Raw genomic sequence first — 13,574 nt, 5'->3', positions numbered from 1 at the left:
TAGTCTTAGGTTACAATCATAAAAAAAGATTGCAAACATTTCTGTTTACGCCTGGCAAGTGCTCTATCATAATACTCAAGGATAGCCAATTATTTGATGGGGGGTTTTTTGTTTGGGAGGGGGAGGGGAGTTTGTTTTTCTTTCTTCTCTTAGCCATTTTCTCATGATCACTGCAAACCCAGCCTTACTGAGCCAGAAGTACATGTTATGTTATGGCTTCTTCCCTTTTAATCGGCAGCAGACTGTAGCTAGCAGGTAGAAAAATTCAGTGCTGTGTGCCACAAAATGAGAATCCCTTCCTGGGAATCCTAATTGTAAAAAGCAGGGATTCTAGCAACAATTACAATTAAGTATACATTTCCATCCACAGAGTTAGATGATTTTCCTGCCACACGCAGACACAGAGAAAACTAAATACAAAGTCTCTCCCCCAGCTCCTTTAAGTCAACAAAAGTAAATAACCTAAGTAAAGTCAGACCACATTTATTACTCATGTTTGCTATTCCTGTGTCTTTTTCACCCCATGATTTTCTTGTGTTTTACATGTAGTCATACAAACACCAAAAAATACCCCAAAGTTACATTTGTAAAACGGAGCTGAATCAAACACCTATGAGTCACCAAGTTCAAGGGTATGGCCAAAACAATCTTCCTTTAATCCAATCCATTGTGTCTCAGTCTCACAGCATAAGAACGCCCCACATTTGGAAACCTGTGCAATACTAAGACAATGGGATAGATTAAAGACAGCGTTTTAATATTAACTCAGAACTTCCTTGTTCTGAGGGTTGTGTGTCAGACCTTAACATTAAGTCAATGATGGTTTTAGTTTTTTTCTTTTTTCCTTTGTTGATACTCATGATAAAAACCCACAATAAGCCTCGTTTTTGAAGAATTCCTAGCACCCACACTTCTCTCTGGCTTCTATTGACTACTCAGCACTTTTGACAGTTGGGGTATTTATGTGCACCTGACATGGTAACGAATGGGAGGTCTGAAGAGGAGCTCTGTGTAAGCTTGAAAGCTTCTCTCTCTGACCAAAACAGAAGTTGGTCCAATAAAAGATATTGCACCTTACCCACCTGGTCTCACTATTATTACATATTAGCAGAAAGGAGTGAATCCTGCCTCTCGCACAGTTCTTCAGCATTCTGTTTAGCTTGTAGTGTCAACATGTGCAACCACATCATTCATTGTAGCAGCTCCTTCAGAGCCATGCACTAACAAGACAACTTAATGTTCAGTAAGGGACAAATCCTCTCCCCAACATTCAACCCAAGAAACTCAGGTGGACGCTGGGAAATTTTCCACGGGAAGAATTCCCTTCCCAGGCTTCAGTGCCTCTCTGCAGCTGCTGCTCCAAACAGAAGGCTAGAGTAGAGTCTGCAAGCCGTGCATGCCTCTATTCTATGAGAGGGAAGAGAATGAAGGATCACTGAGGATCCACCCCGCCCCAAATCCTGACTGTGCAGCAATGTACACAGATCTCCCAGAGCCGGCAGGGATTGCACATGCCCAGCAAGGACTCTTCAAATTCTGCCTCCATTGCCTGTGCACTGAGACTGCACTTGGCCTGCAGTCATAGAGTAACAGGACAGGATTTGCATCGGTATGTTGGATGACCTCATAACACTGAGCTACTCATTTTCAACGTAGTGCACAAGTAGGAATTGCACTGCTAAATGGGTGTGTTAGTCACATGGCCAAATCGCCACAAGTTCCATCAAAAATGTATCATCAATATGTAGTAAAAATCCCTATGAGACGTAATTACTGGGAATGTGCAATTGCCTCTTAAAAGTAAATAGTAATTTTAACTGAGCTTGGTGTTTTTTCAAAAACACCAAGAGGGTCTAGTTTACATTATGGATGACACACCGACAAAAACTTATTTTTAAATTGTCATTTTAAGTTACAGAAATGAAAACAAGTGTAAAACCAGTAAGCTTCTTTGGCACGCCTGTAACGTGAAGCTAACCCTTCCTTTTGGGAAGTACACCTCATGACAAATCTCAGATCAGATTGAAATGTTGCAATCACTTAACTGACAAGTGGTGGTGCAGCATTGATTATATCAACACTTATCTGGCACTGCTGTAGTTTATGTTTATTCTTCTGTAGTATCCTACTTCAGCACTAAAACACCAATTCCCAACAGAGACAACCCTACTGCATTACAACATATACAGTTACTAGCTTCAAGAAAGAAGGCTAGAATGAAAGAGTACGTGTGTGTGTATGTTTAAAGCAAGGTATGTAAGCAACTCTGCCATTCTTCAGGCATCCAAGGACAAGCCCTCAGGTCAGAGCCTACTCTGCACTGGGGCTATCCTCCACCCCTGCAGATGACATCAACACATACTTTTTACAGCCCAGGTAATCACCCCAGATTACCTGTACTGTGCCCAAGGAAATGTAAAGGTTTTACAACTAATCTCGAACCCAATCCAGATAATAACTAGGTCTTGTGGGCCCTTGTCTTCAGAATTCCCTCTGCCTTACACCAGCTACACAGAGAGGCCTAGAGCAGGGGGAAGGCAGTTGAGCTGTATTAATCAAGTCAGGTAACAAGGTCACCTGAAACAAGCTGTTTCAAATATATACAGAGGAGACTTGTTTACTCTCTAAAAGTGGAAAGAGGTACAGAAAGGCAGGACTAGTCTGGAGAGAGGCCCAGTGTTTAGAAGCCTTTGTATAATAACGATTTGCTGTTTAAAGGGTTGATCTGTTCATTTCTATTTGTTCAGGTCATCTATTTCAGAGAGACTTAGAACTCAAAAGATGTGCATTTTAAATCCCTAGTGCAAACACATACAAACACAGGAAAGGTTTCCTATTTCATCCCATAACTCCGTGGCAGTGCTGACTTGCACAGACACACACACTCTTCTCATTATATAATAGGAAGTGAAACAAGTGTCCATAAGAAAACTGCATCCTACCATCTAAAAAGGGGGATGGTAACAGGGAAAGCTCATTCCAGACTGAGTTATTTTTACCTCGTGGAGCGTGAGATGTTTGCCATCCTTTCTTTTTGAGTCAAATCTGCCATATATTGCACTGTATTTCCTAATCTCCTCCTCTTTGCGAGGGTCCTCATCACTCATCTCAAAGATGTGACCAATCATCTTTGCCAGCTTCTTGTTCGTTTTCAGTAACTCCTTTACTTCACTGAAGTCACTTTTGGGCAGGGAGGGAACCATGCGTTCCACGCATTCGGCAACTGACAGAGCAGCCGCAGCATCTAGGGTCTCAGTGTTTTCCTTTGGTGAAGCTGGAGAGCCAAGGTCAGCAGGGGAAAGGCTGTGTTCGCTCTCTGTAGTGTGGTGACCTTGCCAGAGTCTTGGTTCACTGCTGCTCTGCAGCGGTAAGTTTCCTACCACATCAGATTTGCCCGCACCCACGCTTTGCACACATGTGGTGGCAACGCATTTTGGAATCTTCAAATGAGGCTCCCTGGTATTACTATTCCTTTCATAACTAGGGCAGGATATTCCCAGCCAAGCAGGGGACCCTTCTGGTAATTTATAGATTGGAATGCTACTGACTGGTAAGGAAGTGAGAGGCTGATTAAAAAGACCAGGGTTTGTGACCCAGTCCCTCAAAGCCTTTTGCAGTCTTCGGACATGAAGAGGCTTGCTAGCCATGCCTACAAGAGCCATTATCTCCAAGAATTCCTCTTCACCTGCTTCACATAGCTGCTGCACATCATCACCTCCCTGCTGAATGAAGGCATCAAAGTAGAATAAGAGATTTGCTTTTTGTAATATTCGATAGAGTTGCAACTCCCCAAGGGTTCTGGGTAAAGCAGACGCCATCACAGATGATAGAACCTGCAAAGAGTAAGAACGTTAGTTACAAAATAGTCTTTAAACTATAAAATCTTACTCATATTCCTAAACCTAGGATGTTAGACAGACAAGGTGGGTGAGGTAATAGCTTTTATTGGACCAACTTCTGTTGGTGAGAGAGAGAAGCTTTCAAGCTTACACAGAGTTCTTCTTCAGGTCTGGGCAAAGAAGAGCTCTGTGTAAGCTCGAAAGCCTGCCTCTCTCACCAACAGAAGTTGGTGCAACAAGATAATATCTCAACCACCTCGTGTCTCTAATATCCTAGGACCAACACAGCTATAACACTGCACAGACTTCAGGTTATTAACTCACAGGGGAGGGTATTTTTCCTCGTTATAAGATCTTTTACAGCTACAAAGAAAGGTGTTGCATTTTCCCCTTTGACCAACAGGCATGCTATTGGATAAGGCACTTTCATTTTTAGGGACGAAAGTCCATGGTTGAAACATTTCTGAATAAAGCTCAGTGGATCCCATGCTGAAATTTCAATGAAAGCTGTGAAGGAAAAAAGGTAACTCAAGGATGGACTTAGCTTATTTTCAGTTTCCCCCTTCAGATTTGTTCCTAAGAATACACCACCATATTTATTTTGCTGCTGCTTAGTGGAGCTCTTTGCAACTATTTCAATTCAAAATACAACAGACTACCTCAATGGTAACATAATACTTGCAGACACAATAAAGGAAACAGCCCCCCCCCCATCTCTGACTTCTCTTACCCCTGGACTCATCCTGTCCCCAAATGCCAGGATTAGAGCTGGAAAAATAACCTTTCAGGCATCCTGTAAAACCTAACAAATCTGTGCTCTGGTGGACTGTGATGGGAAGGTGCTGAAGTATCAAGAGTTCCTCAGACATCTTGTGAAGACCCTCCCATTTTCAAACAGAGGGGGACCTAGTACCTGACTCTTCTCATCTCAATTTTGGCAATATCACACAAAGGGACAGAGAGAGAGAGACTGACTGATACTCTCTCTCGGTTAGCAAAGTACTGAAGAATTCAGAGTTTTTACAGCTTAAATCCACATCTTGAACTCTGCCTGGTAACTAATAGGCAGCCCATGCATATTATACTGATTGATGTTCATGCCCTTGACATGAAGCCCCACTCAGTAAGAGGGCTACTGCATTCTGAATAGTCCCAATATGCAGCCCCACCTAGAGCACAGTGCTGCAGTCCGTGCTCCATGGAAGAAGTGGTCTACTTTCATATCTGCAGACGAGTATTTGTATTCATTTCAATATAGGGAAAAGGGCATCAAAGCCCCTTGTTACCCATAAATCCTGTGAATGTTACTGCTGATAACAAGCAAATTTCTATTTTTTTAAAATTATAAATATCAACTCAAAGGTTAGTTTTACAGATTCAGTGGGGTAGCTTCCAGTATTATTATTTTAAGTTAAATCATTGGTCATGAAAAGCTGGATTGCATAATTTATAGTCTGCTACAGAAGTACTGGGACTACAACATGAAACAGGACAGCTAATATTCTTCCTGATCTCCTCTCACTCAACACTGTAAAATGGACAGATTAGAAGCCTACAGGGAAAATTTGACAAAATGTGATGCATTCTACAAATTACTGGTCAGTGCTATAACTTTCAAAAACACTTTAATACCAGAATGGATAACTGTGTGTGCGCAGGGACATTGCTAGTAAAAAATTAAGCAAAAATTATTTTTACATTTATATGACCTTTTGCCATCATTAACAGCCCTTAAACATCCCAAGAAAATTGCAGGAACTAATAATGTTAGAGCTGAACTTTTGGTAACAAAGGTTTAGTTTTTAGATGCCTATTAAAAAAGCTTTGATTTGATTAAATACTACCGATGAAACTGAAAATTAAGAGAGCTATATAAACTTCACAAACTAGATATGGTAGTGACAGGATGTATGTGAACATTCAGGTAAGAAAAGGACTTGCACAGGTAGTATTAAATTTTGTCGACTGGTGTGTCTGAGTCACAACTGATAGCATTAACTGTTTTGAGAAGCCACCTTAAGTGTCACAACTGGTTAGACCAGAACCTAACCAAGTATAACCTCTGAAATGCAATATGAAATTGTATAGATTTATAAACATTAAATATTGCTGCAAAATAGTTTAACTTACTGCAGATATCAATATAGATCATCATCATCCTCATAAAAAAAGTTATGCATTTGACATATTTCATTAAAAGCTACATAATTCAACAATTTATGAACTCTCATTAACAGAATGACAATACACTAAATGGACTTCATTCAAATTTTGGGGAAGCAGCAGTGGAATTACATCCAGCCCGTAAGCCCTAGGCAAGGTATGGAGCTGCCTTTCCAGTCTATAGGCTGGAAGAATGGCCACAGCCCAGCAGCCCTTACCCAGAGGTTCTAACCAACACATCTTCTCATGACAGATAAAACTGGATTCATATATACTATGAAGGCATCAGTAATGAGTCCACAGTACTGGCTGTGTTGAATTTGCATTTAGAACAAGACTAAAATCCCTCTGTCTTGCACTTTAAAAACTGAATTTAGTTTTCAGATTTAGCATTGCAACTCTTCAGAGGAGGAGTGAATTTTCTATATAATTTTTTACGTAAGGTAATTATTAACATTTGCAGAGGAGACATTTACAAATGCTCCTTTTTGAGACATTGCCTTCTTTCCCCCCTCACATTTAACTGGGTTCTTCTAGTTCAAACTCACACACACTAATATCATCTCAGACACGGGCCACCTCTGGACTTTTAAAATTAAACAGAAACTGTCATTCCCCTTGCTCAAGTATAACCTTATGCGGTCAAATACTGCCGTTTTCTGATGCTGCCTGTCTCCCTGACTTACCAGCTCCATTCAGCCCACACACACTAAAACCCAGGAGTAGGCAGGCTGGTCAGGAGGAACATGGGGGAAAGAGATGGTGCTTGAGCAGGAAGGAAGGTTACAGGAAGGAGGACTGTGAGGAATGCTGTGCAGGGAACTGGAGTCTCTATCGGAGCCGATATTAGATCTAAGCTCACAGATTGGACTCCCAGATGCATTGTTGCCTGGTATGCTGAAGGAGTCAGGCAGCACTGTCAAGGCGTCAGTGCATCCATCCAGGGCTCCTCATGGCACTGCTGCTTGCTTTGCCAGGGAACTTGAGGCAGCATGTCAAGACGAGACATATATCGTCAGTACTTCAGCACTGCTGCCACAGCTTCCTGGTACAGCAAGCAGCAGTGCTGAGATCAGAGAAGCAACTATATAAAGAAATGCAATAGTGAGACCTCTATGCACACCTATCCAGGACCCTAATTTATGCTCCCCCGAGGGGAAAGAGTTGGCGATTTTACCAAAGGAGGCATGGGGCCTATATATGTGCCCTCCCTCATACCCTTCTTGGGAGATCTCAGCCTCACAATCTCTAGTCCCGGTGTGATGGCTGGCTTGGGTCCGGTAGATTCATACTCTCCTCTGGCAACACACAGGAATGTGTCCAGAAAAAGCTGACACTGCAGGAGGCAGCCAATAGCTCTGTCTGTCAGACACTTCCAACTGCAAGTCTCTGCACTCTGTTATGGTATGAGAAGGAGATGTGAACTACCCGTACACTAGCATTACAGCTGGGGAACGTGAAGATCTCTCCATAGAGTCTGTGGGGAGCATGGTTTCCTCCTCCCCCATCCTCTATCCTTGCTAACCCTTCCGTGCCAGCTTCAAGCCACATTCTTTCTGTCAACTCACTGTGGGGGAAGAGGCAGGGAAGAGCATTGGGGAGCAGGTATGTGTGTATAATTAAAGAGCAACCCAGACTGGGCATGGAGGACCATGGGACTCTACAGAGGGCATATGGGGAAGAAATGTGTAGAAAGCCAGAACAGAGAGCAGGGTGGGGACACAATGAGAAGAATCCAAATTAACATTCATGTGAATAGGCACAAATAACGCTGATGCAGACTTTTTAAAACATACAAAACACCCAACCTAGGAAATTCCCCAAAACAAGAACACTTTAAAATACATTTAAGGTTGCATATATCAACAATACAGCCACTAGTTAAACCTTCACCCATCCTTTGCAACCCACAGCCTTGCATTCTTCTTCTGACATCTCCTCACTCCCATTCCCCACCCACTGTGTGTGTTCTCCCTCTGAACACCACGTCATCTTAACTCTGACCACAAATATTAAATACTGAAAAAACAAAACACAGCATTATTACAGACTTTCAACAATAACTTCCCAGAATGCTAAAGCTTTATTACAAGCAATTCCCTCCATTAACACACAAACGTATCAGACATCTACGCTACACATAATCATTTACTTCAATGCCACACCAACATCCTGAACAATCAGAAAGCAACCATTTCTAGCAATTCCAGCTGGTAGGAGTAAAGGATGCACGTTTTGTGTGGAGGTAGAGGGAGGAGGCATACTAGCTGTACGCGATGGATGTGGGGAGTTCATGCAGAGAAGAACTCAGGGTTGTGGGCTGCAAGTGATTTCCCAGCTTTTTTATGGTTGTGTTGTTGCAGCTGAGCAATTTTAACAGTGTTTTTAGTAGAAGTTTTTGTTTAGGAGGGATAGTATTTCAATTAAGCTGTCACTAATTAAAATAGGACTTGGCATAAGAAAAAAAAAAGTGAAACATCTAGCTTTTTTTTTTTTAAACCACCTTTAAGGTTAAATTTATTACAGCCAAAGCATGTTAGCACTACAGTACTTCTGCATCACTGCAACGTAAGACAAGCAATTTTGTTTTTGTTACCAGCTTGTGTTTTTGAAGAATTTTGAACTGTGACATCAAATTCATTCTGTCCTGAAATGGAACAAAAGGCTTAAACTTAAGAGTGCGTTTAGAAGGAAACTAGTAAGGTTAGCAGGTCCAAATTTGGAAACTCTTTTCAAGTGTTTGAGCAGAATGTGCTAATTTACTGATTCCCCACCACTGCTATGCCACATTCTCAGCCACATTCTCAGCTCACACGCATTGAAAATTAGGTGCTACGAGTTGGATGTCAGTGCCAATCTTCAATGAACCACTGTGTGCATATGTTGGGAGGTTCAATAAGAGTTAATGATTACAATAAATCTTCACTGCATCTTTTAGATTTCAAATATAATCTAAACTGCTTAAGTCTCTCTAAAAGGAGACAAAAATAAGGTTCCAGTGCTCTGATTCCGCAAGCTGCTCTGCACAGGTGGACACCTCTTCCTACATGGAGCTCCACTGACATCAGTGAAGCTTCACATGGGCACAGGGGTCTGCTGTGCAGAGCATGTCACAGGATGTATTCGTGTCAGGTTCCCACGTCACAATCCTTCTTACTGTGGTAGCTGGGCTCCAGGCTCAAGTTATTACAACAGTACCCGTAAGTAAGTCCTGCATATAAAAAAAGTGATTATTCCATAATATATTCTGATCACTCTTGGTGTTTTGAAAAGTCTCTAAAGACTAACTAAATTCAGATCTGAGAGTTAGCTGCTATGCATATTCGTTATATTTTTGTAGTCTTTCTAAAAGACTTTTAACTATGGAAACAAGTTGCAGTAGCCAGACTTAAAAAGTGATAAGAGGTAGACAAGATTATTGTACCAAAATAAAAAAAAATTCTAAGGTGATTCTCAAGTGTAGTCTATTAAATATAAATTTCATAGTCATATACAACAAGATGTGTATCTACATGATATTTTGAAACTGTAAGACAACCGGGTACTGGAAAAAATGACACCACTGAACCTAAATATTTATTTACCAACTACAAAATATTCACTACAGATGCTCCATTTTTAGTTAACCTTGCTATGCCAAGGTAATCTATCAAGTTTTGTTTATGGCTGCCAAGATATTAGTTACAACCAAATTCACAGATCAGATGTCCACTCTTTCACACAACTAAGGTGCAACTTGGATCATAACAGAATTGGCTTGAAAAGAAAAACAAAACCAGATACCAGAAAAATATTTTTCAATTTTACATTTAAATTTGTATTTAAAAAAATCTCTTTACAATCCCTGAATTTGGGAGAAACAAGACACCTACAATCAGAAAACTAACAGTTTCACCTAGGTTTTGGGAGACCCCCTACAAAGGCACGTGACCTTTGTAAATCCATTTATTAAGGTGCTTTTGATTTTCTATTAATGATGTGAGTACACAAGCATGCACTATTACTGCACATGTGGGTGTATGTACTGGATACGAAGTAAAACAGACACCCAAGCACAAAAGAACTGCACTTATTTCTTCCTAATCTGTGTTTCTACAGATCAGATTATTTTGAAGACTCAATGCCTAGAGAGATTTTTAGTGTTTCTTTTAGCAATGAGATACAACAAACCCAAACGAGACAAAACTAACGAAGCAGTAAATTAACATTTACAACGCTTTTTATGAAGTAAAATCATTAACAATTTGTGCAATTCCAAAATCCTTCTACTACCCGGAGCTCTGGGGCACCGAGCCCACAACCTCACACCCAATGCCCTAGCTGGTACAGTTGCGATTGCACTCCCTCCCCCCAACTCCGAAGGAAGAGACAATGCAAGGATGTTTCTGTACTTTCCGCCTACTCCCTTATCCCTTTTGCACTGGATTTCTCTGGGAATCACCCACACACACACACATGAATCCGCCCTCTCCTTCCGGCAATCTGCAGCAGCAGGAATAAACTCCTCAGCAGCAGCAACGAAAACACCCCACAGGGCAGAGAAGCAGCATTTTTTCTTTTTTACAGTCCATTTTATCCTTCTCTTCCCCCTCCCACCCCATCCTTCTCGCCCTTAATGGATCTACAACTACAGTACACAGCCCCTCATCCGCAGCAGCATCCGAGCACCTAAGCAAGGCTGTAACAATAACTTTTCACTTCCCTTGCAATAGCTCACACAGACCCTTTGCTGTAGCAGATATTTATAAACACATACACGCAAGCGTCTATTTTCACACACTTTCCAGAAGATAAAGCGCACTTTGCAAGGGGAGCCACACTCCCGCGCTGCACGCTACACACGCTTTACAAAAAAAGCAGGTACACATCGAGGCGATACACGACCCGCAACAGGGTAATGCAGCGGGTTAACACGCACGCTCTGCAACAGGCTGTCGGCACGCGCACCCCCGGCCAGACTTTGCAGCGGCTCCCGAGTTTTGCAGCAGGCAGCGCACACGCTGGCGGGGCACTAGCCGTCTCCATGCACACTCGCCGCGCAGGAGGGAACATACATACTTCGCAGGAGGATGCTGCTGCCGCCGCCGCCGGCGGCCTGGGGGTTTCCTCCGTCCTGCCCCGCCGCTGCAGACTCAGCCCCGAAGTTACTGCCAAGGACCCCCCCTGCCTGCGCGCTGCCGGCCCAGACTCCTCCTCTCCCATGGGTGGGGCGGGTGGGCGAGCCGGGCCCCTCCACCTCTTCCCTGGCCGGGGCTCGGCCGGCGGGCGCGCGCGCGGGGAGGGCGGGACGGAGGGAGCCGCCTCCCGCCCCCGCCGCCCCCTCCCGCGCGGTCACATGGGGAGATTCCGCTCTGGCTCCATACGCCGCGCTCCGGCGTCCTCCCACGCGCGGCCGCGTGACGCAGATCCTGGCGTGGGCCGCGGAGGGGTGGGGGCGGCTGCGGGCTTGGCTGTCGCGGCGGGGCGGGCCAGGTCCGGTCCGGTCCGGTCCGGCCGGCCCCGGGTGGGGGAAGCGGAGCTGTTTCAGGCGGGGAGTTCCGTCCTGCGCTGCTGCCCCGACCCCCGCAGGCAGACCTCTGCTGGCGGTGACAGGAACCCGCCCCGCGGCCCGGGTGCAGCCCCTCAGGGCGCCCCGCCGAGGCGCACAGCCCTGGGGGACCGAGCGGAGAGAGCCTCGCTTGAAGCCGGCTCCGGGCGCTGACGGTCGCGTCCCGTAGAGCTCTCAGTGTCCCCCTCAGCCCTGATCCGCCGACCCGCGGGCGGCCCGGCCTGTGACCGTGGAGGGAGGTAACCGGCTTCTCCCGGGCGGGTTTGCTAGGATCCTCTTCAAAGCCGCCCTGCTCGCCCACCGGCTTGTGAAGAACCGTCTTTAGTCCCTGCCCTCCTCTGTCAGCCGCCACAGGTTTCCCATCTACCTCAGCCAGAAACTTTCACATCACTGCTGCAAGAGCCAAGAATTCAGGGGGTTCTGCCCTAGAGACAGGAGCTCTGGTTGGCGTCCAGATCCTTTTGCCTCTTTCACGTTTGTTTTCTTGGTGAATTCTTCTAACCCAAGGACGAGGCAGGTAGCTGAAAACAGACGTTATTCTGGGCACTTCTTAAAATTCCCTGTGAGGCAGGTTGGGTATCCTTGATAGATCTTCCTCGCCCCGGTTAACAGGGGAAGGTGGAAGGGTTCTGCCACTGGTGTCTCTGAACTGGGCTTTGTTGTAAATTTAGCCAATGTGCAAGTGGCAGCGATGGAAGATGCAGAGGTGGAATTGATAGTAGCAGAATTGAAAAACTGTCTGTGTGCAGGTGCATGGTTGAAAATCGGGAGTGAAGAGCAAAAGCTTCTAAGTGAATATAGTGCTGATGAGAAGTGCCAATGTGATAGTCTTTGGGAATGAAATTCTGTATCCATAACATAGTTAAAGGCTTTTCTACATCAGTTCTCAACACTAACCCGGAAGAACCACATCTAGGGATGAAAAACCAATTCATTTGACTTGGCCCTCTGGTTCCTGCCCTCTTATCTGAGACTGCCAACAAAGATACAGATTATTATAACTCTTTTATCATTGATGATTGACAGTGGTGATGGTGGCTTACTAAGAACCAGACCACTTATACATAGGCCTTCAAATGCTAACAACTTTCAGTCACTTACCAACATGAGCTGCATTCAAAGTGGGGACCTAAAAGGGAAAAACTCCGCCTCTTGAGCCAACTGACACCCAGTATGTTCTCATATTTAGCCATAATTCCTTTGTCTAGATCTGAAAGCAAGTGAACAGTAAACCACTGTGTCCTCTTTCTCCTCTTACATGTCAATGACTGTAATATACAAACCTTTATTCTAAACTAGTAATCAGTGGAACCAGTAATAAAAAGTGAAACTTATAAAAGTAAAGGAAGTATTTGTAGATTTAATTAAATAATATGTTAATAATCTTAAAATTATTGTACTGATAATGGTGAAATTATGCTTTATATGACATTGTTCTTTCCATTTCTTATTAGACAGCTCTTTAGTGGGAATGCAGTCTGTTATTTACAGAGACTTACTGGTTGGGGTCAAGAATCAAACTGGTAATTTAGGTAAAATTTCCTTGAAGTACTGATAAATGTAGTCATGACACAAACTATAAATTAATGTAGACTACTAATTGTCGCATATATTAACTGTGCAATGAATCAAAATAATATTCCCAATGGAACCAGAAAAAATAGTGAGCTGTGTACAGAATAATACAAACTCCCCTTTTTTGTGTACCGAAATCTTCCAGCAAGGGTATTTCTTACTGTCTCCTTGATTTTAATAATGCCATCTAATGATGACAGCGGCAATGCTATTTCAGGGAATAGTTACTAGCCTCTTTGTGTAACGGTTTGCTTAGAATATGGTGAATTAATTCCCCTTTTTGTAGATGTTTCTTTTCTGTGAAAACTTGACAAAAAACCCCAAAACAAAAAAAAAAGGATTTATTTTTGTTCAATATCAAGATGAGGCATTGTGTCCTGGCTCACCAATTATGTGATTCTAGGCTTGACTGAATTACAATTCTAATTTTGTTCTCCATTACTGCTTCA

The 13,574-nt window shown here is 43.5% G+C and overlaps 1 protein-coding gene across 2 annotated transcripts in view; it reads right to left on the bottom strand.

The window, feature by feature from the left end:
- The window catches only part of NAB1 (NGFI-A binding protein 1), a 33,235-nt gene extending 22,069 nt beyond the window's left edge, over positions 1 to 11,166 (bottom strand). Inside the window, exons 1-2 of one of the 2 annotated variants that reach the window (XM_074967780.1) lie at positions 11,061 to 11,166; positions 3,000 to 3,833 (exon numbers count right to left, since the gene is read on the bottom strand). In XM_074967780.1, coding sequence (XP_074823881.1) covers positions 3,000 to 3,818 — 819 coding nt within the window. In that variant the 5' untranslated portion in view covers positions 3,819 to 3,833; positions 11,061 to 11,166. The remainder of the gene's footprint in view (positions 1 to 2,999; positions 3,834 to 11,060) is intronic. The other variant, XM_074967781.1, reaches the window with a different exon arrangement.
- Positions 11,167 to 13,574: the final 2,408 nt, after the last annotated feature.

Source organism: Natator depressus, chromosome 11 (genome assembly GCF_965152275.1).
Source record: "Natator depressus isolate rNatDep1 chromosome 11, rNatDep2.hap1, whole genome shotgun sequence".
Taxonomy (NCBI): domain Eukaryota; kingdom Metazoa; phylum Chordata; order Testudines; family Cheloniidae; genus Natator; species Natator depressus.
This window is presented reverse-complemented; position numbering and strand designations above follow the sequence as displayed.